This window comes from Coffea eugenioides, chromosome 9, assembly GCF_003713205.1.
Source record: "Coffea eugenioides isolate CCC68of chromosome 9, Ceug_1.0, whole genome shotgun sequence".
NCBI lineage: Eukaryota > Viridiplantae > Streptophyta > Magnoliopsida > Gentianales > Rubiaceae > Coffea > Coffea eugenioides.
In genome coordinates, this window is record NC_040043.1 from 7,233,204 (window position 1) to 7,258,013 (window position 24,810).

Below are 24,810 nucleotides of genomic sequence, written 5' to 3' on the forward strand. Positions count from 1 at the left end.
ATAATATATTTGGATATATAATTATATATAATATCAAAATATAAATATTATATATATATAGGTAATTAAAGGGTCAGAACGAGTCGAAGTCGGACTGAACGAGTCGAAGTCGGCCTGACCCAACCCCATTGACCGTCCTATCTGCATGTATAACAGCTGAAACTTAGGTGTAATCAAGATACTGTACTTCAGAGCACCTGCAAGTGCACTAGGCAATTTAGGCTCGCGTAATTTGGATAGCGGATTCAACCGAAACTTTCAATTTTAAGTTGCAGGTCGAGCCACATATGAGACAGCTCAATTTGGGGAGTAGAACTTCTCGTGCAATTGCTCCGGCAGCCACAAAGGGTAGATGGACCACAAGTGCTTGTATCATTTTAGAAGAAACTGTATAGTAGATTGTATTTCAGTTGAAGGCACTGAGGCAGCAGATCTATTGCATGCCATAGTATTGGCAGACTAAAGTACAGATTACATCTAGGTAGGAAAAATATACATCTTATCTCACAAGATGAGAGAATTTTGAATTTTTTTAATTGTACAGTATGAACAACTAACCTTAGTAGTCTAGAAGTATTCTTTTTTTTTTTTTTTTTTTTTTTTTTTGTCATCACTGGGGTATCCGGGCCTACACCCGACTAATCCCACAGCGCCCCAGCAGAGTCTAGAAGTATTCTGAAGTATAACTTTACATCTCTCTCTGTACAGACCAACAGTAAGGAAGCATCTACTTGTCTTTCGTGGGTAAGAAATAATGAGGAATATTAGAACCTTTCTTCAATATGTTAGCTCGCTTCTGCGGCCGGAGCCACACATTCACCTCCTCTTGTATTTCCAGAGGTAATTCATTTAGGATAGCATGGTCAATCTCATCAATCTTGTAACTCCAACTCCTCCTCTGTTCATCTTGATCAAAGTTAAATGTGCCAGTACGAGTTCCATTTTTTGTAGGTAAGTTATTTTGTTTGAAAGCTTCAAAACAGCTATTGACTATAGATTCAGCATCTGCATGATATTATACAAGTGAGACAGAGAGAGAGAGAGAGAAAGAGAGAGAATATGATATCAGATCTTGCAGAAGTTACCGACAACTATGGACCAAAATATAACCTGAGGATGACGATGCCTTAGCTTCTGCAAGAGGACTTGCATGCCGTTGCTTTGGAGAAGCACATGAGGTGCGGCTTTGAAAGAAGTTTAAGATAGAGGGTGTTCCCTAATCATAAATCAAATTCATAAGTCACCATAATACGCATCATAGGCGGAGATACGTAAATAACATCTTAGTTCCCCTAGGTTACTAACATATAGCATTTTAAATCATATTTGTTATGTAACTAAAACTGATGCTAAGTAACATAGAATAACTGGAAAAAGAAAAAGAGCTCCGCATAATCCACTTTAGAATATGATAACCATAAAATTCATAAAGATATCTAAAGTTGGTCTTTCAGTTACATCTCTGCTCTTGCATCTCCTAATTGATTTATGCATCGATCTTAATGGCTTGCCGCCAATTTCATCACTCAATGCTCCTAAAAAAGCATGAAACTTCACAAACTTACAGCATGAAGCTCTGATCTACAACTTCAATGTTATGAATCAAGCAATTTTTTTTTTTGTTTTCTATTCAAAAGTGTTAAGCATCGATGTTTCTCTCTGTGTGAAGCCCTATGCACATAGATAAGCATGCAGATATTAACAGCTAAATGTTCTGAACTGTTTACAGATTAATCTGCAGCATCACTTCTGCAGCAACAAAAAATAGTCCTGAATATTTTCCATTCCCAATTTTTCTGGAAATTGGATGCAAGGCAGAAAATAAAACTTAGGTGCTGATAGAGGGAGAAATGTAAATTCCACCATAGAAAGAGATGCATGCAAAAAAGCATAAGATATCAATCACCAATTGTTAAGCCCAGATCAGACAAGAAGGGCATTTCCTCTTTTCTTTCTGTTTCCTTTCTGTCATTGAATAGAAGACAACGAATGCTTGGAGAAGGAAAAAAACCAATGGATAACACCAACTCCGGTCAGGCTGAGGACCTCTTAGGCTCTTTTGCATAAATCAAGTTCTCACTATGGTAAAAGCAAAAGAGGAACCTCAAAGGACAGTATCTTTTTCCCTTAAAAGTAGAAAAATGGTAGGAGGGATCTTGAGAATAAGAAGCTCATGAAGATGAAGCTGCACTAGTTTATAAAGCATTGAAAAGCAAAACAACCTCTATCAAAGTCATTATTGACTTCAGATGGGTTCAAGTTTCTCCCAAATATTCTATATTTTAAGTTCTGTCCTAGATTCAAATTTAGATAAGTGAGCGGGAGGCCAATATCAGCTAGCCAAGATACAAACACATGCGCTAAAATACATAACAGGTTTCGTATCTGAATGTACATCTGAGAATGCGCAGACAAACACGCACTTCTCCGAGTGGCAAAGACTGAAGGGTTTCGAGTGGAAAAATAACTCCAGATTGCAAACAAAACAATATTTCCAAACCTTTTCTTTCGAAGAGCTTGTTTTCTTTTCCTTCAATCTGACATGGAGAAAATTTTCTCCAGAGAGTTCTTTCTGTGATTCAGTTTGGTTCACTGTGAAACAACTCTGAGTACCTGCACAGGACATGCTACTCAGTTGTGGAATAGCCTGAGCATCAAAGAATGCTACCATGAGTTTAGCAAGTGTATTGAAATGGAGTTACCTGAGGAAGATGGTGTTACAATTTCTTGTGCAAATGCAAATCCATCATGCTGGGACATGGTTGAAGAGAAGGATGGATCCTGCTTGTCGACAGGACTTTTTAGAGTATACTAGAACATGAGTACCAGAAAAGGACCCTCTAAGTGACTATTATTGTTAGAGGAGCAAGCTAAAATCCTCTCAAAACAATTTAAATGGATTACTAGATGCAAAAGAGACCTTGTACCAAATTCATCTAATTACATCCAGCTTCTTTCCTAGATTATTAACATCAGATCCAATGCGTAAAATGAGTCAAACCTTGTCCTTGCAAACTTGCATCTCATTCTCTTTTAGATCAAATGATGCCAAGGCATGTACGCTCTTCTCCTCTTTGTGGGGAGATTCAATTTCGGGCACCGCAAAATGCACTCCTGAATTGCTTTCACTGCCTGCATGAAAAAAAATAGGCCTGTATTATTGAATAGTGTTAAGGATGAGAATTGAAACATAAGCTCTAGTGATGTAACTGACAGAACCTGAAGGGGATAAAGGTGCAGCAGGTTTGGAAAATCTGTCATTTGACTCTCCTGCTGAAGAACAAATTTGACCTCGGCTATGAAAGTAATTGGAGATTGAACGTGTTCCCTGCAGAAAGCATTTGTACACCACAATTGATTGAATAAAATAATTCCTAAAATCCCAAAACAAATCAAAAAAAGTGAAAAATTAATAGAATGGAAAAGCTTGGGGATGAGATGGATTGGGCCAAAATATAACCACTTGCTCAACCTCAAGTTGCAGTATGGTGGAGTTAAATACATCCAAAGAGACTAAATAAAATCTTACCAGAGCTTCTAAACTGCTAAATAAAAACTCCAGATACTTTGCAGTAATTGTGACTTAATCGCTAAAGGTTCTTTCATCCCATGCAGAAAAGCAAACAACTCCGCAATACTAGTCATACTGATCCTTTCCCTAGACATCAGACCATACATGTTCCTCAAACCCAAGAAAAGGAACGAAATATGAGGTAAACTCACTGATGGTATAGCAACTATTTTACTGGCTGAAACAGAAAGACCAATTATTCCCCATCCATCATGTTGACCTCCAGAAGTCTTGGGCTGGTATGACCCAAGATATTCACGGAGCCCTGCTTGAAATAGGAGAAGGGCATCTTCTTGAATCTTAGAAGTACCATATCTGAGTGGACAAGACTTGGACGGGAACTTTTTATGTGAATCTGTATCAGTTTTCTGCAAGAGAGTGCATGATTAAATGCAAGAACATCTGACCCTTTGAGCTACAAAGACAAAATCTAGATCCTTAGGTAATTCAGAGTATTGCTACCAAAATATGTTTCGGATAAATAACCAATGGAAAATATATACCTTGTATGCGCTAGCATGAAGGGTTAATGTATGTGCAATACGCTTATTTTTTTCCAAATCAGATTGGAGACGCTCATTAAGCTCATCACAGAGTTCATTTAGCCACTTTTCAACCTGGAAGAGTAAGTAATAGGATAAGAAAGCAAGCAAGCACAAACACCATGCATGGATCCCAACTAACTTGGAAGAGGACAAATCACAGTGAAAGCTGTAAGCTAAATAATATTTGTAACATAGCAGATTGTAGAAAGCAAACAATAAGATATTGTCTGCCTTCATTTGAATATATCTCTACAGTTACCAAAAAGGAATGAGAATTTTTGTACATCTTAACTCAAGTAGTAGCAGTTTGACAGAAATTGCAAAAGACTTGGTTATCCATAATGATAAAGGACAGCATCTTTCAGAAATATGCTTCCCAAATGGAGTAAACATACTGCAGAAATGGATCTAAGTGCTGCTGGTCCAGGAAAAGTCTTGCCGGCACCATGACTTTTGGGAAGAAGGCGACCCTCAACCTCTTCACCATTGATTCCTCGAGCAATATTCCACAACCAAGTGCTACCAAGATGGGTTTAAGAAAAACGGGTTCAGTCAGCATACTTGTACATCATAATTCAATAAAATTCGGCAGTTGGATGCTTTTCTAATTAATCATCCATTTCTACAGCGAAATCATGGAAACTGGGAAAAATAATAGTAAAGAATATTAGATCATAGAGGCTAATGCTAAAGGAAAGTGTCTTTCAGGAAGATTCTCTAGTAAAGCCTTCATAATAAGGTTTCCAGATAGTGGACCAAAGGTAAATCAATCCTTTCACAAACAAAAACTCAAAGAGTAATTGTGCATGAATTTCTAATGCATGGATTTTTAAGCAGTCAATGAGAGATTTGAAACACGTGGAGTTATCATCATTCAGACGCAACCGAACTTGTCTGCTAAGAAAATATGCTAGATGGGCTGTAGTCTATTGCTATCGTGAATAGAAAGGGCTTGAGGTTTCTATTGCATGAAAGTTTCATGGAAACACCAGCATGATATGAAAAGATGTCTTTGAAGTTTCCCATCGATGATTACCCTGTATTCATGCCATAGCATTCTTGAAGCTTCACTTCGGGAAATTGCAAGAGATCCCCAACAGTTTCTACGCCAAGGTCAGTTTGTAAAGATGTGCCTAACTTTCCTCCAAGCTGCTTCCTGAAAGTCGAAGAGCAAAAACTAATCCAACTCCATGACTGGAGAAAAGCATAGATATCTTGTAGTAATGCTCCAAAAAATGTGCATGCAGACTGGAATAGATAAAATAAACTGTGAAGCCAAAGGGAGTCTTTCCCCCCACCATCTCAATCATATAAAGTTTGGCATCAATTCAATAAAACATATTTTTAACTAGAGCTTCCAATCCAAAACAACAGGACAAGAAGTGGAAAAATGAAATTTTGCAATAAGAACTTACATTTTCTTTATTGGAAAACCTTCAAGCAGCTTCTTCACAGATGACAAGGGCACAACTGTCTGCTGAGCAGGTTTATTCATTCCACTCACTAATTTAGCCAGCATCTGCCCATAACTTTAACTATTAGCCAACAACCTTCTCCAAATCATTTTGAGAAAAGGTGAAAATTAACAAGAAGGAACAGAGTCTCCAACCTTATTGTGTGCAATGCCTGCCGAACAAGTAAACTGAGTCTCCCGCAAAACCTGCAACCTAAGCTCTGCAACAAGAACTGCTCCACAAGCTAAAAGCTTATCACGGCGATCAGCATCAGACCTGATTAGCCACTTCTTAACATTCTCCCTGGAATCAACTCCATCCTGCACCAATAAACAACGAAAGTAGATGTGACACATACAAGAAAGAGAAAGTATGAAACCAAGGCACTTAAGGATGACAAAACTACCTGAAGAATCTGCTCATCTAGATAAATTTTGCATGTAAACAGACATCAATACTATAAAAAGGAAACCAAAAATGCAATCATAACCATAAGAAAGTGCAAATGCTAAGAAGACAACAAAAATAAATACTTTTTTGAAACTCCAAGGACAAAAATGTCCAAATTGCTTTGTACATCTTCTGTAGCTGTCATTCATCCAGGTTTCAGTAAGATCTTAAACATGAGGGAAAATACAAGGGCGAGTTTGCAGGATTTTCTTTATTGATCAAAGCTACCTTGCTCTTTTTAATCTTTTTCAAATACATTTTTCTTGTCTTTTATTTAGTATGAGGGAGACGAGAATGGTGATTTTGATATTGACAATGCTACAGAATTCAAATGCTAGTACTTTGATTACCACCAATGTAATCAAAGCTCTATCAACAATCAAAAACAAAAAAGAAGCAACAGCAAAGGGCAGACATTTACCCACCACATCAAGTCCCAAAACATGCGATTTAACAGCTTCCTCATGTATTGCTTCTAGACTCTCAGGAGGAGTTTCAGCCAACATCAATTCAGCAGCTTCAGTAAGATCAAGATATACTTCATCTATAGAAGCTCGTTCACATCGTCCTTTCCTTGCAAGAATTGAGACTACCTAAGGAAAAAAAAAGTTACATTTTGGACTAATGATTGGCTGGATGCTATATAATAGCTAAAATGTAGAAGTGATTTTACCTCTGAACCAGCATTTCTGTACACTGTCAAGTCAGCTTTGCCGCGGTTAACTGGTACTTGGACAAGCTGAATTTGCGGACAAACATGTTTTGCCTCATCACCTCGCATTGAACTAAAATTTCAGGTGTTAAACTACGTTCTCAAAGGTCTCGAGCATATCATTAGCTAACCATGAAAAGCCTTTTTAAACAAATCACTTGATAAGAAGGGAAGAACATGTTTACCGCTTCACCCCATGTTTACGAGCCTCATAACTGACAGCAATCAGGGCCCCACCTTTCCACGAGTTGTACTGTACAACAGCAGTTGGCTGACCTCTTAAATGTGGCTGCTTACGCTGCTCCACTACAAAAATGTACCAAAACCAGTTAGCCAATACCAAAAACAGTCACAATATAAATCCATCCAGAACAAAAATGTCTTCCTCAAACTTATTCACCAGGGAAAAAGAAAGCAACAATTATGATATTCAGTAATTCCACAGGTGTTTAACCCTTGAGAAGGACAGGTACTGCAAATTACAAACTGATCACGCTTGTAGTATTTTATTAAAAACTTCCATACACACAAAGATCAAAAATTTTTCTAGACTATAGCTCCTATCATCGACAATACAACAAATCCAAAAGGCACGTGCCCTCCACTAATTTTTTAGACTGGTTAATTTACTGGGTTCAGTCGAGAAAACAAAAAGGCAAAAACAAGAACTGTGCATTGTCCTTTCAGCATATAATAGTAACTATCAAACATGAAAAACTCTAATATAACCACAAAATTTAAAATACAAGTTCACCTCATTTGTATATTCAAAGCAATGCTCCTTGCGTTTCTATCATCTCAAAAATGAATCCCTCAAAAATTTCTCTAAGCTTTATGCACAATTGCCACGCCTGAATACACAGCTCACGTTGTTTCTACTACTACTACTACTTTATCATGATCCCCTGTCTTCAAATTCATCCAAGAAACAATATAAGCTTTTATCTGATTTTCCAAAATGGTCCATTTATTTAATTATTTATTTTTTGGTTCAAACATAAAAGACTCTGCTTTATAAAGTAATTTGCATGTCAAATCCAAGAGGGCACAAAATTGGTAAACCATGAACTATTTATACATTCAACCAAAAAAAAAAAAAACACTACTGAAAAAATAAATGATACCCACATCATAACAATGCTCAAAATTCCATCTTTTTAACCAATTACACAAAAAACTACCATATCTCATCTCAATTGATTATAGCACAAGAATTAACAGATATATGGATATAGAAAACAGCCAAAAACAAAAAAGAGTAGATCAGGAAGGAGAACCTTGAACATAAAAGCAATCCATGTCAACATGAGCGATGACCCTTGAATCTGATGATTCTGGCCTTGCCACTGGCATCCTCTGTGTGTAAGTGTTTCTATTTGTATTTTCTTGGAGGCTTTTTTTCTTTTTTGTCTGTTTGATTTGGGCCTCCTTTTCCCTCCAACTTGAACGGGTGTTTGGCTGTCTGCGGATTTCAGTGGCAAAATCAGCTTCAGTCTTCTGCTTTTCTTGAGATTAATTGCAACATACACCCTTCAACTATCACTAATTTGCACAATAACACCCCTGCACTATCAACTGTAGCATTTTAATGTCTTGTGCTATCAATTTACGACACATTGCTCCAATCAATTGAAAATCCGTATTTAGGTAAATATTTTTCATTAAGAAAAATGAATGCCACCTAAATGGATAAACGTATTGTAGAAAAAAATATTTAATATATGGATGCTAAATTCTTGTCTTGTAAGGAAAATTAAAAAAATTCACTGATTCTCAATAGATTAGGGACTCTAAATATCTCCGCTTGTTTATATAATTAACACATGGTGATTAAATCATGAGATTTATATTTATTTATCCAAAATGAATGTTACTAAAACATAAATAATCACTTACTATGGTGAATTAAATGGTACATTGTCCTATTGACAACTTTAGTAGAAATAGACCTAGAAAAATAAATTAAAAAATTGTTGTTAACACACACGTTCAAAAAGAAAAAAAAAAGTGTGTGTGTTCTTGGGAATTTTGCTTTGCCCTCCTTTTTTCTCCTCCCCATTTAGGGATATTTGGCTGTTCGACTTTGTAGAGGCGAAAATCACATCTTTCTTTTTCTCTTTTTCATTCTTTTACATGGAATTTTTCGCCATCTAGTATATCTTTATCTCTTTGCAAGAAGGATTAAATCACTTACACACCCTCAGTTTTGAGAGAATAAAGTATATAAACAATAATTTTAACAAATGCTACTTGGGACAATTGCGGTTGGGGAATTGTGCTGAAGTGGTTCTCAAAGTTTTGATGGAAATAATAAAAAAAAAGTTTTGATAGAAATAAATTTGTTTATTGTTTCTAATAGTATAACTTCAGAAACTTCCCTCAAGGTTTTTGACAATTGCACTTAAATACCCTCTAATATTGAAAATTACACTACTCTCCCCTTAAATTGTGTTGAAATAGTTATCAAATATTTCATTCAAGGGGAAGCCAGTATAATTTCTAATATTAGAAAGTATTTAAATACAATTGTTAGAAACTTCAAGAGAGATTTCTGAAATTATCCCTTTTAATATTGGGTATACCAGTCCTCAATGTTTCAAATGAAACAAATCTCCTTTCAAAAATTGTTCTAATTTTGACCAAAAAAAGGTGAGAACTCAGTCAATTGCTGACATGGAGAAGCCTGAACATATTAATAAAAACAAATAAGAGGTTTAGAATTTTTGCACCATTGGCGACTCTATCAGACAAAGGCGTGAAACCACTCAGCATGAAATAGGATAACGACTTCTAAAACAGCAGACATAGTATATATGGTATGAAGATGCCATGCCTCTTCTCCAGATATATGCACCTACATCAATAAAAGGTAAAAGCCTTTCTATGAAGATGTGAATTAGATATCAGATAACCAACGCCTGAGTCGCCTGCATACATAGATTATTGGATTGCTGAGATAGTTCAAGTGTGAAGTTCTGTGTTTTGTACTTTGTTGCTGGAATTACAGTTGAAATCACTAGTGTGAAAATTTTAATTCTTTTGCCTCATCTGCTGAAAAAAGAATATACTCATCTGTAACCAAAAGGGTTGTAATTTTAACTTGACTTCGAATTTAGATAGCTACACCAAGTACAGGATTGCAAATATAATAAAACACTAGGTCAAGACTCGAGATGCAAAATTTGTGATTGATGCGGAAAGAAGACGAACAAAAATACGATTGAATTTAACCTTAGTCACTAAATCAAGACCTATTTAGCCCGTCCAATTGAACACTCTAAATTAAACTGCTAATAACTAAGGTATTAACATAATTAATAGGTAGTGGTGGGATTTAAGAATTGAGGAAGGAAAAGGGAGAAGGAAGGAGGCATTTGAATTTAAGACTTTTAATTCTTACAAACTCAACCCTAGCCACTAAATTAAGGCCTCCTCGGCCCTGCCATCGATTAAGGTTAAGGATGGCAATGCCCCGCGGGGGGCAAATGGGGATTCCCCCCGCTTGGACACGGGGCGGGGGTATTCCCCATCCTGCCACCCGCTTTAAAAAAATAAATATATGTATATGATTATATATAATATATAATTTGATTAGTTACAAACTTATGATAATGATATTATTAGTTATATGTATTATATAATGTATATTAGTAGATGTAATATAATTGATATTATCAATTATACTAATAATTATATATGTGTACTAATACAAATTATTAATTGGTTATACGAAATTTACTAATACATTTATAGTAAATCCCTAATTACACTTAATACAATAACATTTTTTTCTCAAAAAAAAGCACAAGCACAATAATGAATTAGTAATTGTATTTGTGCCAAAAGTGAAAATTTGACTACTTTAGTTGTATTTATTTCATCATGTTGGATTGTATTCAAATAACTTTTGTTTGATTATTTTTATAAGTTTCAATTGTGAAATTGTAATGAATAATAATTTGGTGATGTGTTGATATTTTAGTACTTGTTTATTTGCTAAATTTTAACTATAATAAAATTATATAACAAATTTTTATTAGCCCCACGGAGCTACTCGCAGGGAAGCGGGCTGGCGGGGACGGGGCGGGGGGAATTTGTAGGCAGCGGGGCGGGGGACGGGGGTCCCCCGCCCTAACCCCCCCATTGCCATCCTTAATTAAGGTATCAACATAATTAACAAGCTAATCTTTCGATTGTTCATGGGAAAAGCTTTTAGCCCATAGTTTTTAGTTTAGAAAAAAAAAAAGCCATAATTTAGTGTGCTTAAATGCTTTTTTTCTAAAACTTTGTGTTTGGATAGGATATTATTTCAAATAACACTTTTTGTAATGTGATATATATAAAATATAAAAGTAATTGAAAATATAAAAGTGAAACGTGGTTATTATGCAAGTAAAACAATATTTAAAATAATTTTATATCCAAATACACCCAAAGCAGCATTGATAATTTCTACAGATTGAAGAAGTGGAAATCAGAAGATGGCTCGAGAGTAATTGTTTTCACAAAAAATGTAACAAAATGCAATTGACAATAATGATTGAGTGAGGGCTAAAAGGGTTTTGGGCACAAAATCGAGTATCAAATATTTCAACCAAGTTAACCACATGTACAAACTTTTATACGTGGAGTATAGATCTTACCCAACTTTATCCTTTGTACTAAGATGTCAAGTGCCCAACACATCATGCTTCCTTTTGCTAATTTATGAGCTCTAGGCCACAGGCCAACTACATGCTATAACCAAGAGATAATTGAAGAAACCACTCAACAAGAAAAAGTCAATCTAGATAGAACAAAAGATAATTGGAGAAACAAGAAAAAGTCAATCCTAGGACTTAATTAGTACTAAACTAGACAAGAAAGCTTTCCATGGATGATACGCAATCCTAAGAGATCTATACAGAGGTCAAACTATATACTAGTATAAAACTGGCATTTTAGTTTGTGGTAGAACTAGGATAACCATTCAATTCAAGAAATGAAAATTGGGAGCTGGAGACTGGAGCCTAACATTACTAGCTAGAGAGATTGAAGAAGCAAAAAGTAAAAGTAGTAGTAAATAAATTAGGAAAGAAAAAGCAATGAAACTCATGAGTAATGATATGGTGTGAGAGAAAGAAAGAGAAAGAGGGGTTTCTTGAAGAAGTGCATAATTTCCAAATATGAGAGCCAACCCTTTTACTTTAAAAGGAGATTTCTTTAAGGGAAACACAATTTCCAAAAGTGAGGTGCAAAACTTTTTCTATTTTTGAATGTTGAAACTAAACTCAGAGGCAATCATGTTAAAGAGATTGACAGAAACAAGACAATGTGACTGGTGGCAGTGAAGTCTGACTTAGATTTGCTTCCATGAACAAAAACAAAGCAAAAGCCAAGGGAGATACAGAAAGAGAATATTATTACTCAGAGAAAAGAGAAAGTAAGGAAAGAGAGCAGTGAGGTTGCAAAAGTGAATGTACAGCAGAGCCGAGGCTGAGGGGCTAATGTCATTACAATTATTACTATTATTATTTTCCTCAATCAAAACAAGCTTCATGGTAGCTCCTCAGCTCTTCTTTCAAAGACTATCATCATCAAAGATCTCGTGGATTTCACTGCTTTTTGTAGTACACGCCAAACTGTGCAAAAAATCGTTCATTCATTCACTCATGGAGGTGGGATTGGACAAATGATCTGAAACTCTTAATTCTTTTTTCATCTGGCAACTGCATTGGGATAGGAATATGATCATATCAAATGGCGTTTGATTCAATCTACTCAAACAAATTTTTAAATCACGGAACTCAAAGAAAATGAACACTACGTACGTACCCTATTGTTGTGGCTCTCTAGCTAGGAGCAGGTTGTTGTAAGTTGTAGAAATCATGCAATCATCCAATACCCAAGCAACAATTGGAAATTTGGATAAATGAGGCAATTCTAGGCTAGTTTTTTTTTTTTTTTGAGGCAATTCTAGGCTAGTTAAGAGCTGTTGTGGTTACCATCTATTAACCTTGCACTTGATATATTTCTCCTCCCAACATCTTCAAACATTTCTTTTTCCTTCTGAGAAGAACCAAATGTGAGTAAGGTTTTGAAGTAAATGAGGTTCATTTGTTGAAGGGTTTTCTAAATTAATCAGACTTGAACAATGAAATGGATCTTCCATAGCCAACTGTTCTCCTATTAACTGTCTAAAAGATGTTATTGACGATGAGGGAGATTATCATATGCTTAAAGAAAGTTTTATGATAACTGAGATATATCTTATCATTTAGAGAAGAACCCAAGTGCAAGTTTAAACAGAAGTAATACATGCGACAAAGTTCAAAAGGTTGCTAATGAAATGACCCCCCCCCCCCCCCTCTTCTCTCTTTCTTTGCATCTTATTTTGAATTTCAAAAAGAAAAAGAAAAAGACATGCCAATTATCAAAAAACTTTTAGCAAAGATGTTTAATAGACAAATGCGATTATTACACTGTGTTTTAACTCTTATCTCACTTATCCAAAAAAAAGTTTTCTTCCTTAGTGAACCAACAAGAACTGATTTTTTAATTCAAAAAGGAATTTATTTTAATTGCCATTTTAAAATCCAAATTCCAATCAAGACAGTAATTGTTTCTGCCCTATGAGTATTGTTTGGGGAAGAATTAATTTTGTAAGCATGTTGATCAGTAATCTTGGGCAACTTTGTGGGAAAGTTTGTGACTTCGAAGAGCTCAATGCATGGCTATGATTATTTTAGTTCTTTTGTTCTTTCTCTCTGATTATTGTGTGCCTGCATTGAGCCACCTTGAGTCAGCTCAGGTGCTCGTTCCTTCCTTCCTCGGCCTTGACAAGAAAACACTGAAATGATGGATGCATCCGTAAATGTGACTTTCACTGCATGCCCTTTTCTCAGCAAAGGGATAACACAAGAGAGGACAAACAACAAAGAACAAGACAATAAAGAAAACATCAAAAAACACACTGTTCCATCCTTTATAAATACACACTTGTGAGTTGTGACTTGCCCTCCAACCAAAAGCACCATTCCCAGCTGCAGTCACTCCAAAAAAACAGACTTGTTCCTTAGATGCTTATCTTTCTTTTCCTTTTGTTGACTTGTGTAAACATCTTGTTCTACTTCCTCTTCACTTCCACTGATTTTGAGAAACCATACTTTTCCTCCCAACCTTAACTTTCCAAATAGAATGGTCTTCATTTTTTAAAAAGACAAAACATTCACCAACCAATCCTTCTACTTTTGTTGTGAAAAAGGGTTGCTAAATCGATTATTCATTAGCTCAGATCACATCCTTTTGTTGTTCTTTGATAACTAAAAGAACGTTTTCATAACTCGGTCACCAACAGTAAGCCAAACTGTTAAGAGACCTAAAAACCCCAATTCCATCAACATGGAAACTTTTCATCATGCCCAAATAAGCATTCCTCTTCCCTACAACTTTACTATTACTAGTAGCAACACTGGAAGTATTCCTGGACCTGCAGCAAATTGCATAACCACTCCCTGGATGGACAGTAGGATATGGAGCAGACTCCCACAAAGGCTGATTGATAGGGTGATCGCCTTTCTTCCTGTACCAGCTTTCTTTCGAGCTAGAGCAGTCTGTAAGAGATGGTATGGGCTCTTATTCTCCAACAGCTTTCTCGAGCTATACTTGCAAGTTTCTCCACGCTGCCACTGGTTCATATTCTTCAAGCAGAAGAGTTTAAAGAGCAATATTTACAAGACCACTAATGGTGGAAATGGAGCCGATAGAATCAACTGTGAAGGGTACCTTTTCGACCCTTATGAGACCAAGTGGCACCGAATTTCCTGCCCTTTGATTCCACCAGGTTTTTCCCCAGCCTCATCCTCAGGTGGCCTAATCTGCTGGGTGTCTGAAGAGGCTGGTTCAAAGAGCATTCTTCTGTCTAATCCACTCACTGGGTCTCTAACTCCATTGCCTTCAACTTTAAGGCCAAGGCTTTTCCCTTCTATTGGTTTAACCATCAGTAACACATCCATTGATCTAGCTGTTGCAGGAGATGACATGATATCCCCCTATGCAGTGAAGAATTTAAGCACTGAAAACTTTCACATTGATGGTGGAGGATTCTACTCCATCTGGGGTACTACTTCTTCCCTCCCAAGGCTTTGTAGCCTTGAATCAGGACAAATGGTTTTTGCTAATGGCCGATTTTACTGCATGAACTATAGCCCTTTTAGCATTCTGTCATATGATATCATTGCAAATCAATGGTGCAAAATTCAAGCTCCCATGCGAAGGTTTCTGCGTTCTCCAAGCTTGGTTGAGAGCAAAGGGAAGCTCATTCTAGTTGCAGCAGTGGAGAAGAGCAAGCTTAATGTGCCAAAAAGTTTGAGGCTTTGGTCCTTGCAAGACTGTGGGACAATGTGGGTGGAGATTGAAAGAATGCCACAGCAATTATACCTTCAATTTTCAGATGTTGAAAATGGTCAAGGGTTCAATTGTGTTGGTCATGGAGAATTTATTGTTATACTGATCCGAGCATCTGAAAAGGCATTAATGTTTGATTTTTGCAGGAAAAGATGGCAGTGGATTCCTTCTTGTCCACACATTCATGGCTATAGGAGTTACGGAGATCAAGCTGGTGAATTGCATGGTTTTGGCTATGAGCCTAGGCTTGCAACACCTGTTACTGCACTTCTGGACCAGTTGACACTTCCCTTTCAGTCTTTCAGTGGGTAGTTTAGGTTTTTATGATCCCATCAGTAATCCTAGTACTGTTGCAGAAATCATGAGGATAACCAAGCTATTTTACTGTAGTACAAACTCATGGCTAATTATCACCAATATTAGGGAGGGTTAGTTTTTTTTTTTTGAAGCAAACCACTTAAATGTGGGTTAGTTAGTTAGAAGCATGCATTTGTAGTTTCCAATTAAGATGCATTTCTAGTTTCTAGTTAACTTTCAGTGATGTGAATAAGTTGGTAACAATGTAATACTACTAGTTATTGATGTAGTAACTTGTATGAGGTCTACTTTAGTACTTTTGCATGTGTTTAATGCAATCACCCTTTATTTTGAAACAGTGTTCTTCTTTCATTTGTACCAAAATGCATTAATGATCATATGGGAGAATTCTGAATCCACTATTTAGACTGGACCTAGTGTCCAAAGACATTAAGACAAGTACAATGTTACAATCATTTGGTACACTATAAATGTAGTAACCATTTAGTTTCCATCTCCATTTTGTTTTTCTGTAGTAATACTTTGCTGTTTCTGTGACAAACCAGAACAGGTATTATTCCATGCATCTCTTGTTTTGGCCAACAGAAGTTGTATAAAATGCTCAACTGTGCTGCACCTAAAAAGATACTACAATGCAATCAAGAGACATTTGCTTAAATTGCACTTATGTAGAGTTAATTTGCTTCATACCTAGAAGAAAAAATGCATTATTTCAGCAGGGAATTTATTTGAAACTCAAACACATGGCAAACCTAGTAGGGTCCAAAATCCAAGAGATTAAGTTAAAATTCTTAGTTTACCTTTAATGGCCTACCAACAATTTCTTCACATGATATAGCTTTCTTGAGCAGAAGATATGCAAAAATTATTTTACAGAATTTACCCACTCCAGTAAGGCAAAAAAATAATACCATACAGAAATATCTCTAGATGTTCTACAATTATCGTGTTTCGATGGCATAGTAATTAGAGCATCGCCAACTAGTACAGGGTGTCATATGCTTTACACAGTAAATAATCTGTGAATTGCCTACCAAAACACAGTAAATAATCTTTCGAGGCACACCTGCACGGTATAGTTTCTCATCAAAAAGTACAAGACTTGGGCTTACTTCCATACTTGTCTTTTTGAAATAATGTAAACTAGCAACGAAAGCTGCAAGCTTTTTAATAGTGAGAATCCTAGGAAGAGAGTCAAGATCATCCCAATACCTGATCAAAGAGATGATACCCCAAAGAATTATATCATTTTAATGAGAAAAGAATTCAGTAGCACATCATCATAGCTTTGGCTGGTTTTGTACATTTGTGTGACAATAAGTCAAATAATCTAAGTATAGGATATTATGTAAAAAAAAAAAAAAAAAAACACCAGCTGCCTGAAAAAGAAAATTCCTGCTGAAACAAAACTAACATGGAACTTCAAGAGAGAAAACCATCAGCAAAAAGAAGCCAATAGCAGGGGATGCTTCAAGTGTTTCTCACATAATCACGACACTGGCCAAAAAAGAAAGGGTATCAGCGCAGCAAGGCTTGCTGATCTCCAAATATAACAGGCTCACTGGGCCAGGGAAAGAGAGAACCTCTCTTTGAATATATGCACGTAATGCTTGAAAGGTGGGTTCCTCAAAGCTTTGTAACCATTCACCACACCCAAGGGAAACCTGATTGGCATCACCTCATAGCACTCCAGCAATATAATTATGTTCTTGCTGTGATGAGTCAAGCAATCTAATTTGCGCGCCTCTTCAGTTATGGAACCCACCAGGCTCCAAAGATATATACTCTTTAGCCTTGATTATTATTTGTTGTTTGATCTCATGATTTAAGTCTCACCATAAGGATGAGATGGACGTTTCTCTTGAATATGGATCTTAACTCCTCATTCGCTTCAAGGCCTATTCGTCTGCGCCAAAAGTAGATAACTACAACTTATGAGCACATAAAATAAGTAATGGTTATTTAATCATAAAACAAACAGGAATAAAAATAGCTGAGCATTGCAGCATAAAATGTCACTGCTCAATTAATTTGCAATGACAAGAAAACAGCTTGGTGTAAAAGAAAACAATCACAAAAAGATGAAAACAAACACAAACACCACTGGAAACAGACCAATCAGGTCCTAGGTGAAATTAAGCAAACTCAAAACAATCTCGATGCTCAAAAACTAAACCATCTGAGCTTTCCTCAGGGTCATTGATTATTTTAAGCACTCAAGTACAAATATGAATAACTTTGACAAAACAAATTATTGCTAGCCCATTACTATCTTTGAACATAGCAAACAAGACATAAGTCACCAAATAACAAAACAAAAAACAATAAAAGATGCCAAGAATCCATCCTTAATGGATCAAAATTAAGTTTAATTGCGAGCATTATGTGTTTGCAATAACGGAAATCATTGAAGAAACCGACCCATTGTTACTGAAATAAAAGATAATAGCACCAAATTGGCACTCAAGAAATGCACTGAACGATTTCATCTATGTTCCAGTAAGCTTCCATTGCTTTGAATCAAGTCTTAAAACAAACCTGTTGAGTCCGAGTTGTCTCATTATCACCAAAACCAAAAGAAACCAAAAGTAACAGGCAGAGAAAAGTTGCATCAAACATCATTACCCTATTTTGGAACCTTTCTTTCCCACAAGAATTTTGCGTTGACTCATTTTGGGAGTGATAAAATGTTGCTCAATCCTCAGAGAACCATCTCTCAACTCCTTCCAATCTACCAACCGATGTTCGATGTTGTATGGGATTTCCTGATTGACGACATAAATGTCTCAACTCAAATGAACCTTATAAATAAATAAATTTAATTTGTTAAATCTAATTTTAGGCATTACCTGATGTACATGATCCAACAATTTCTCCCGTACCACTTCTAGTGAAATGTTCTTCATCACTTCTTCTGTAAGAGTGAATGGATCTTCATCCCATGGTCTTTTGACCGCCTAATCATGCCAAAAAAGGGAAGACCAGCATTAGAAGATAAGAAACAGAGTAGGAAGGCCAAATATCGAGACTTTTACTACATAAAATGCAGAATACAGCAATCACATGGAATATAGGAAATGATGAATTAGCATTTCCTTTCAAAGTCAGAATAAAGGGAAAAGTAGTCAATGCCCTTTGGTCATACAAATTATTGTATAACTACCCAAGAAGTACTGTCAATCAGAAGATTGGGAAGCTTTATATCTTAAGCTTAGCATTTGAAGGAACTTTCTTTCAGATGAGAAATTTCATCAAAATACGTCACCAAATTCATTAGCACTCGCAACATGCACTTCATTTGTATACCTATTTTCCCAATAAAAACTTCTTTATGCATGAAGATTTTATTTATCTTCCATACTTTCTGAACTGGCGTACCCAGAGTTAGCAATAAACTCCTACTCTCCCTTCAAATTTAGCAAATTGTAACTTGATTATTATTATGACTTTTTTATTTTAAGTGCTAAGCACTCAAGTGGTGATAGATGTATAGATGCTTCCATGTTTAGCATATTGAAAGAGTGAAGGTAACTGTAAGAGGTTAGTTGGGGAAAGAGGCCACAGTGATGGACATATGCAAAGATGAAAGAGCTGATACTGTTTGGAGCTAGAGCAACTCTTTGGTCAATTTTTCTTCTTTTCCTACTAGAAACACAAACCAAAATATTTGAAGGGCAGATACACAGCAAACACAAACCTTACTAGCATATAAAGTTACAAATGAACAAAACTTCTATGTGATCTTTGGGGTTTAAGAGAAAAATTATCTATACGTGTAACATATCTACATTTAAAGATATGTATCTGTAAGTACAAATGATTTTTTAACACTATCACATAATTACAGATTAAGAAATAATCTTGTAGTCGTAATGAATGCTTGAATTAAGAAAAGAAACAATAATCAACCACCATTTGCTAAGTACAGGAATAGGTGCCACAGAAATTCATACAGAATATAACTCCTCAAGTAAGGTCAGTTGTATTGCACTAAATCCTTATTGTGGTATTTAAAAAGTAGCAATAAGGTTGTGTACACTCAGTCATATTAGTAATAGAAAGGAGATAGATGGCTAACATCATAAATACTGAAAAATTTATGATAATCAGAAAAACAGAAAAAAGACGAGGAGAAATAAAACATGCCTGCTCCATCAAATATTGAGTCAGTTGCTTCACTCCTGATCCCTTTAGTCCAGAGATCATAAAGTACCTAGTATGGAGAAGTCAGCACATAACATGCAAGTAGTTAGCGGCTTTCCCTTTCTATTTTGATCTCTCAAGTAAATGTTAAGACACCACATTGCATATACACAGACTGCATGACTATGTAAGAGCTTCCTGCTTACCTTTCATATCCAGGAAGATCCTTAAATTCTTCTGCAACCTTCAATAAGTCTTTCTTTTTCTCAACCAAGTCTATCTTATTCATGCACAAAACACGCTTCTGATTTGGATTAACTTGAGAACCCATTCGTTGTATCAATCTTATTACTCTCGAGTCAGGCCTACACATGGTACACAGATCAAGTGATAAGAACCACCCAACTATTCTCGATTCACAAAAGTTAAAGAAGAATACGACAAACTAAATCTTGCATCAATTGTCTTCCAAAATGGGATAATTTTCAGCTAAAAAAAATTGCATACGTGTAATAAAATTTGGCATAAATCCATAGCTTTATAACTGCATCAACAGAAGTAGTTTGTATAAATATGCACATGTAAACTTAAGATGCAGAAGCCTGTGCACAGATAAAACTACACACTTGATCATTATCATTATTTTTTTAGCACAAATGATCATAATTGTTCAATAAGGAGCAAGTTTGATGACTGAGCTGAGACTCTGAACCATTAAATTTGAAAAGCATTACATTTGCCTTGTTTTCTCAAGAGGAAGTATAAACAGAAACTACTGAAGCTGGCGAACAAACAAAATAAATAAATAAATAAATAATAAGGAAGAACTCCTGTAATGCACTACATGTGCATTACCATACACAGTGATGGCTAATACTAAATTGACTCTTTCCATGAAAAGGAACACCTCTAAGAAATAAAACAGATGGTGTTCCAAAGCATTGCCCATCAGTAAGGACTTCAATGTGATGGAAGAATAGGTCAGAGTACCAGCTTAAGTGTTCCAAAAGAAACAACACCTAAACCTTCTTTTCATTAAAAAAAAAAAGACAAAGCGGCAGCACCAAGATTTTCAAAAGGTTGACAAAATAAACTATCTGAGTGGATAAAGTAACAAAACTAGAAGAATTACAAGAGCATGGATGCATTGAGATGTCCTAATATATGGCAGGTACGGTGTCAAGAGCACCCAGAACCACGCCATACACACACACACACAAACACACAAATACATTTGTATATATATATAAAGGTCAGGAAAGAAGTTTGACAAAAGAAAAGCAAATGACATTGCTCAAAACACAAACCAAAAGCAAAAAATAAAACTTACCTTTTAAGATGTCTATCGACATCAAATATGATTACCAGCACATCAAATAAACCAACTGAACTCCAAGCACTTTCCATGCGAACCTTCATATCATTGTATGGGAAACCACTTTTCTTTAACATAAGCCCAGGAGTATCAAAAAAGCACTGCAAGAGGAGACAAGAAAAAACAATGTGATTATCTTTTCTAGGATGAAACTTTAAGAGACCACATAAACATAGACCATCTATGTTGGGGTATATACATAAAGCTGTCACCTGTGGGAAAAGAAGATATAATTAAGCTATGTTCACATTTGTATTTTCAATTTTAACCAAATGTACCATATAGTATTAAACCACAAAGAGAAGGAAACTGCTCTCCACAACCATGAAAAGCTTGCTACCACAACCCCAAACTAGCAGCACCATATAGTATACTTCACTAAGATGTAATGAGTTCAGAGCAGGCTAAAATTTTGTCATTAATTGTCCAACAGTGCAAAATGCATGAAATGCTTCCAAAACGAATTCCAACTATAGCCAAAGAAGTACTTCAGCACCAATCAGATGCTACAACAGTCATTCATACAAAGAGGCACATTAACTAACAAGCTCAATGTGTCTGTCTGTGTTAGCCTTTGGATGGGAAGTCCATGTACATTCTCGTAGCAAGCATGAAATAGCAAAGAAGGTCCAACACTTGAATTTCCAAACTAACCCGAGTTATCCATATGCTATACCAATATCCATATGCTATACCAATATTAAGATTCTTAGTTTGTAACTTGAGCTATTCAAAGAGTTATAATGACATTAGCACATGTCATAAAACTATTCTTTCGTATACCCCTGCCCTCTTTCAGTGTTTGAAAAACATCATGGCTACTTACAACACAGCTCTAAAGAGATGTGTTGAATACCAATACTGTGAATGAAACAAGTATGATAAACCAATTTATCCACTTAAGCAAAAGGAGACGTACTATTTGTGTATGTCCTTTAGTCATTACTCCCAGCACTTCATGCGTCGTTGTATTCATCTTCCTTGAAACTGCAGCAACCTTTGTCCCAACCTGAAACAAATAAAAAGAAAAAAATAAACATATGGTAAGTTTACAAGTACAATTAGCTTCTTAAATAAATTAAACTATTGTTGGTCTTTCATTTGATTTACATTTTCTGTTTTGGGCAGAAGGAGAAACCATACAAGCAGCATTTTTGCATGAGCAAATTGAATAACAGTATGAAGTTCATCCCTCTCTTATGAAATACTGAGGGAGCAAAGGAACTATATGATGCAATAGCAAAACACTGGCAAGGTGAGGATCAAAACAACAACAGATGCTCATTTCCATGACTTTTTCTGGTTTCTTTGTGCGAAAATTCGCATTATGAATGGCCATTTAAAATTCTAACTCAGACTGTGTCCTAAAGTCGAAGGCTTCAAATGCTCACAAGTAAAGTATTCTCTCTATTTCCAAAACCCCTTCCTCAACCCCTGCCCCCACAAAGAAAAAAAAGGTGCAATGAAGAAAACACTCTAAGGAAAATAGAATCAGATGAAGCCATTGTACAGATTAATTAGACTGCCAAACTTAAAGTATACATCCTCATAAAAGACTACTCTGCTCCAAGGAACTGATGCAAGATTGTAAATTCAAAAATGCCATTTGGCAAGCACACCATGGTAATTATTTGGAAATATAAGGCAAAGCTGAAACAGGACTATTCTGTTTTCAAGGTGCACAAAAAGAGATGCGCTCATTACTGCCGAAGAGAAGTGGTGAGATTATTATTGTTTCTATTAGTCTAGTAATCAAGTCAGTAAGAAGTTTACCTATAGCAGGGAAAAGAATGCAAATATGGGGCTCTGAAGTAAAATTCAACCACTAAGCTTACTCAAAACTGAACCATCATTGTCGTACAGTCCCCTCACAAAATTGGAAAAGGAAGTGATATAGTTTTAAGCCAACATTCATACAAAATAAATAGCTTAACATACATACACAGGTGGAACCAAGACTTAGGTAATAAGCCAGGCAAACAGGCATACAGAAAAGAATGTGTAATAAGACGCAAAAACACACTCACAGAGAAAGCGTGTACCAAGCATAAGTAATTCTAAAGGATTGCCAGCTGAATTTAACATGCACGAATTGCACCCCCAGAAGAATCTCATCTCTCATCATTCATGAAAAAAGTACAGAAAATTTTGGCAAAATAGATAAAACAATTTACCAGGGACTTCCTCAAACTACTGGACTCCAACTTTATGGAGACAACATAACCCACCAAAATAATCAAATCTATAAATATGTGAACATATATCCAAAATCCATCAGAATATCCAAGAAGACAGCCCTACTAATCAATAGTAGCATGTATCTTATTCCTTGTAACACATACATGACCTCCCCAGTGAAATGAAATCACAGAAACACGAAAACCCAAAAACTCAGCATTAAATTGTATTCCAAAATACACGAGTAAGGGGAATATAAACAAAGTAGCAACTAACACACCATGAAGTTAGTAAGAGCAGACTTCCCAGCATTAGGAGCCCCTATGATTCCAACAGCCAAAGACTTCTGATCCTCCACCGTCACCTCCTTATTTTCGTCGTCGTCCTCATCTTCCTTATCCTGCCACCTAATAGCGGCATCCAGAAGCGACATTGCAAGCACAGCAGCATTTTTCTTTTTCTCCTCACTTTTCTTCACGATTCTTGAACTTTTTATCTCTTCTTTAAAAACTTCGCTTTTCACTCTATCCCTATACTTCTCATCCCATGTAGGATTCTTAATCTTCCCAGCCTCTGAATCACCGTTTAAACTAAAACCCATGTCGTATTCTGAGCTATCAAACACTGATGATGACGAGGTAGTATCATCTTCCTCCTCTGTACTGCTTGTGGGGAGATGATCTGGTTGAGTTCCTACCGCATAAAACCGCTGCAAAAAAGGTGAATTGAAAAGGGTTTTCTGGGAATTTGAGGACAGTGATGAGGTTAGTATCCTCAAAGCTCTAATTGTTCTCATTTCAGTTTTTTTGGTAATGAACCCTTTTTTAGCAGCTATACGAGGCTCTTACAAGGTTTTCGATATCTCGCCCTGCTCGTGTGCTTTGTGAAGGAGGAGAGAATATGTTGAAGTCGGTGTGCGAGTGTGTTGAATTGGTAATCTCTGGGTTATTGATTAAAAGTTGCAGCAGGAGCAGGTTTCAGGAAGGAGGGAAGATTCCTCAATCCTGAGGGTTGAGGGTTTAAGGAAGAGTGGGATATAGCGGTAATTTCAGATATTTCTGGGGATTTTGCTAAGAGTTTGGTTAATGGGCCACGGGCTTGGACCAAGGACTATCAAATTGACCTACTAAATAAATGGTCTAAAAATTCTTTTTTTTTTTTTTTTTTGGAATGGATATTTTATTTTATTATTATTATTTTTTATCAATACAGGAGTACCCAACTTTGTCAGACTAATCTCCCTATACTTGTATACCCCGTCCCCAAGAACACACAAGTATTAAAAGGGATCGAGTGACATCGAAACCAAATAGACTACCTCAAAACCATCTAACCAACCCCAGGGGTTGGAACATATATTTTATGAAGAAATGAAAGTTATGTTGTTCCAAAGCTTGTTAGAACAGTGAGACACCACGCAATCAAACTCGAACTTGAACTTCCATCGAATAATGTGAATGAGTCTTACTAGTCAAATCAATCCATTGAGATTGCAATTTGTGTAATCAATAGTGAGACCATTCTTCTATAATTGAATGTACACAGATCACAGGCAGAAGTTACTTAGTTTGCAACAGGTAGTTCCTCTTCTCTGATCCACCGAATATCGTTCGTTCGGTCAGCCTTGTATGCACAAAAAGTGAACATGATGATAATTTGCGGTTTCAATGGATAAAGAA

The 24,810-nt window shown here is 36.1% G+C and overlaps 3 protein-coding genes across 3 annotated transcripts; 1 reads left to right on the top strand and 2 right to left on the bottom strand.

Moving 5' to 3' along the window:
• Positions 1-579: 579 nt before the first annotated feature.
• Positions 580-8,172, bottom strand: LOC113782714 (DNA polymerase eta). The gene is made up of 16 exons (XM_027328619.1): positions 8,010-8,172; positions 6,918-7,038; positions 6,694-6,805; positions 6,446-6,613; positions 5,726-5,890; positions 5,532-5,635; positions 5,153-5,272; positions 4,512-4,635; positions 4,075-4,188; positions 3,724-3,939; positions 3,220-3,328; positions 3,002-3,132; positions 2,703-2,811; positions 2,501-2,613; positions 1,111-1,216; positions 580-1,005 (listed from the first exon to the last, which is right to left on the bottom strand). The coding sequence occupies exons 1-16, from the start codon at positions 8,083-8,085 to the stop codon at positions 728-730; spliced, it is 2,166 nt and encodes a 721-aa protein (XP_027184420.1). The 5' UTR covers positions 8,086-8,172; the 3' UTR covers positions 580-727.
• A 5,940-nt stretch (positions 8,173-14,112) lies between these two features.
• Positions 14,113-15,713, top strand: LOC113782097 (protein UNUSUAL FLORAL ORGANS). Its single transcript, XM_027328008.1, has one exon. It carries the CDS (start codon positions 14,113-14,115, stop codon positions 15,427-15,429), a length of 1,317 nt encoding a protein of 438 aa, XP_027183809.1. The 3' UTR covers positions 15,430-15,713.
• A 958-nt stretch (positions 15,714-16,671) lies between these two features.
• LOC113783478 (GTP-binding protein ERG) lies at positions 16,672-24,142 on the bottom strand. Its single transcript, XM_027329628.1, has 8 exons — positions 23,412-24,142; positions 21,873-21,962; positions 20,909-21,054; positions 19,785-19,943; positions 19,582-19,648; positions 18,285-18,392; positions 18,061-18,200; positions 16,672-17,341 (listed from the first exon to the last, which is right to left on the bottom strand). The coding sequence occupies exons 1-8, from the start codon at positions 23,925-23,927 to the stop codon at positions 17,254-17,256; spliced, it is 1,314 nt and encodes a 437-aa protein (XP_027185429.1). The 5' UTR covers positions 23,928-24,142; the 3' UTR covers positions 16,672-17,253.
• Between the last annotated feature and the right edge of the window lie 668 nt (positions 24,143-24,810).

Excerpts from the sequence above, each read along its gene's own strand:
- LOC113782714 (XM_027328619.1), bottom strand. The coding sequence starts at position 8,085 with ATGCCAGTGGCAAGGCCAGAATCATCAGATTCAAGGGTCATCGCTCAT. Across the intron at positions 6,614-6,693 it reads ACAGAAATGCTGGTTCAGAG|GTAGTCTCAATTCTTGCAAG; the intron begins GTAAAATCACTT and ends TTTTTTCCTTAG. Across the intron at positions 1,217-2,500 it reads CAAGCTCTTCGAAAGAAAAG|GGAACACCCTCTATCTTAAA; the intron begins GTTTGGAAATAT and ends ATTTATGATTAG.
- LOC113782097 (XM_027328008.1), top strand. The coding sequence starts at position 14,113 with ATGGAAACTTTTCATCATGCCCAAATAAGCATTCCTCTTCCCTACAAC.
- LOC113783478 (XM_027329628.1), bottom strand. The coding sequence starts at position 23,927 with ATGAGAACAATTAGAGCTTTGAGGATACTAACCTCATCACTGTCCTCA. Across the intron at positions 21,963-23,411 it reads CTGCTCTTACTAACTTCATG|GTTGGGACAAAGGTTGCTGC; the intron begins GTGTGTTAGTTG and ends TATTTGTTTCAG. Across the intron at positions 18,393-19,581 it reads CTCAATATTTGATGGAGCAG|GCGGTCAAAAGACCATGGGA; the intron begins GCATGTTTTATT and ends TGGCATGATTAG.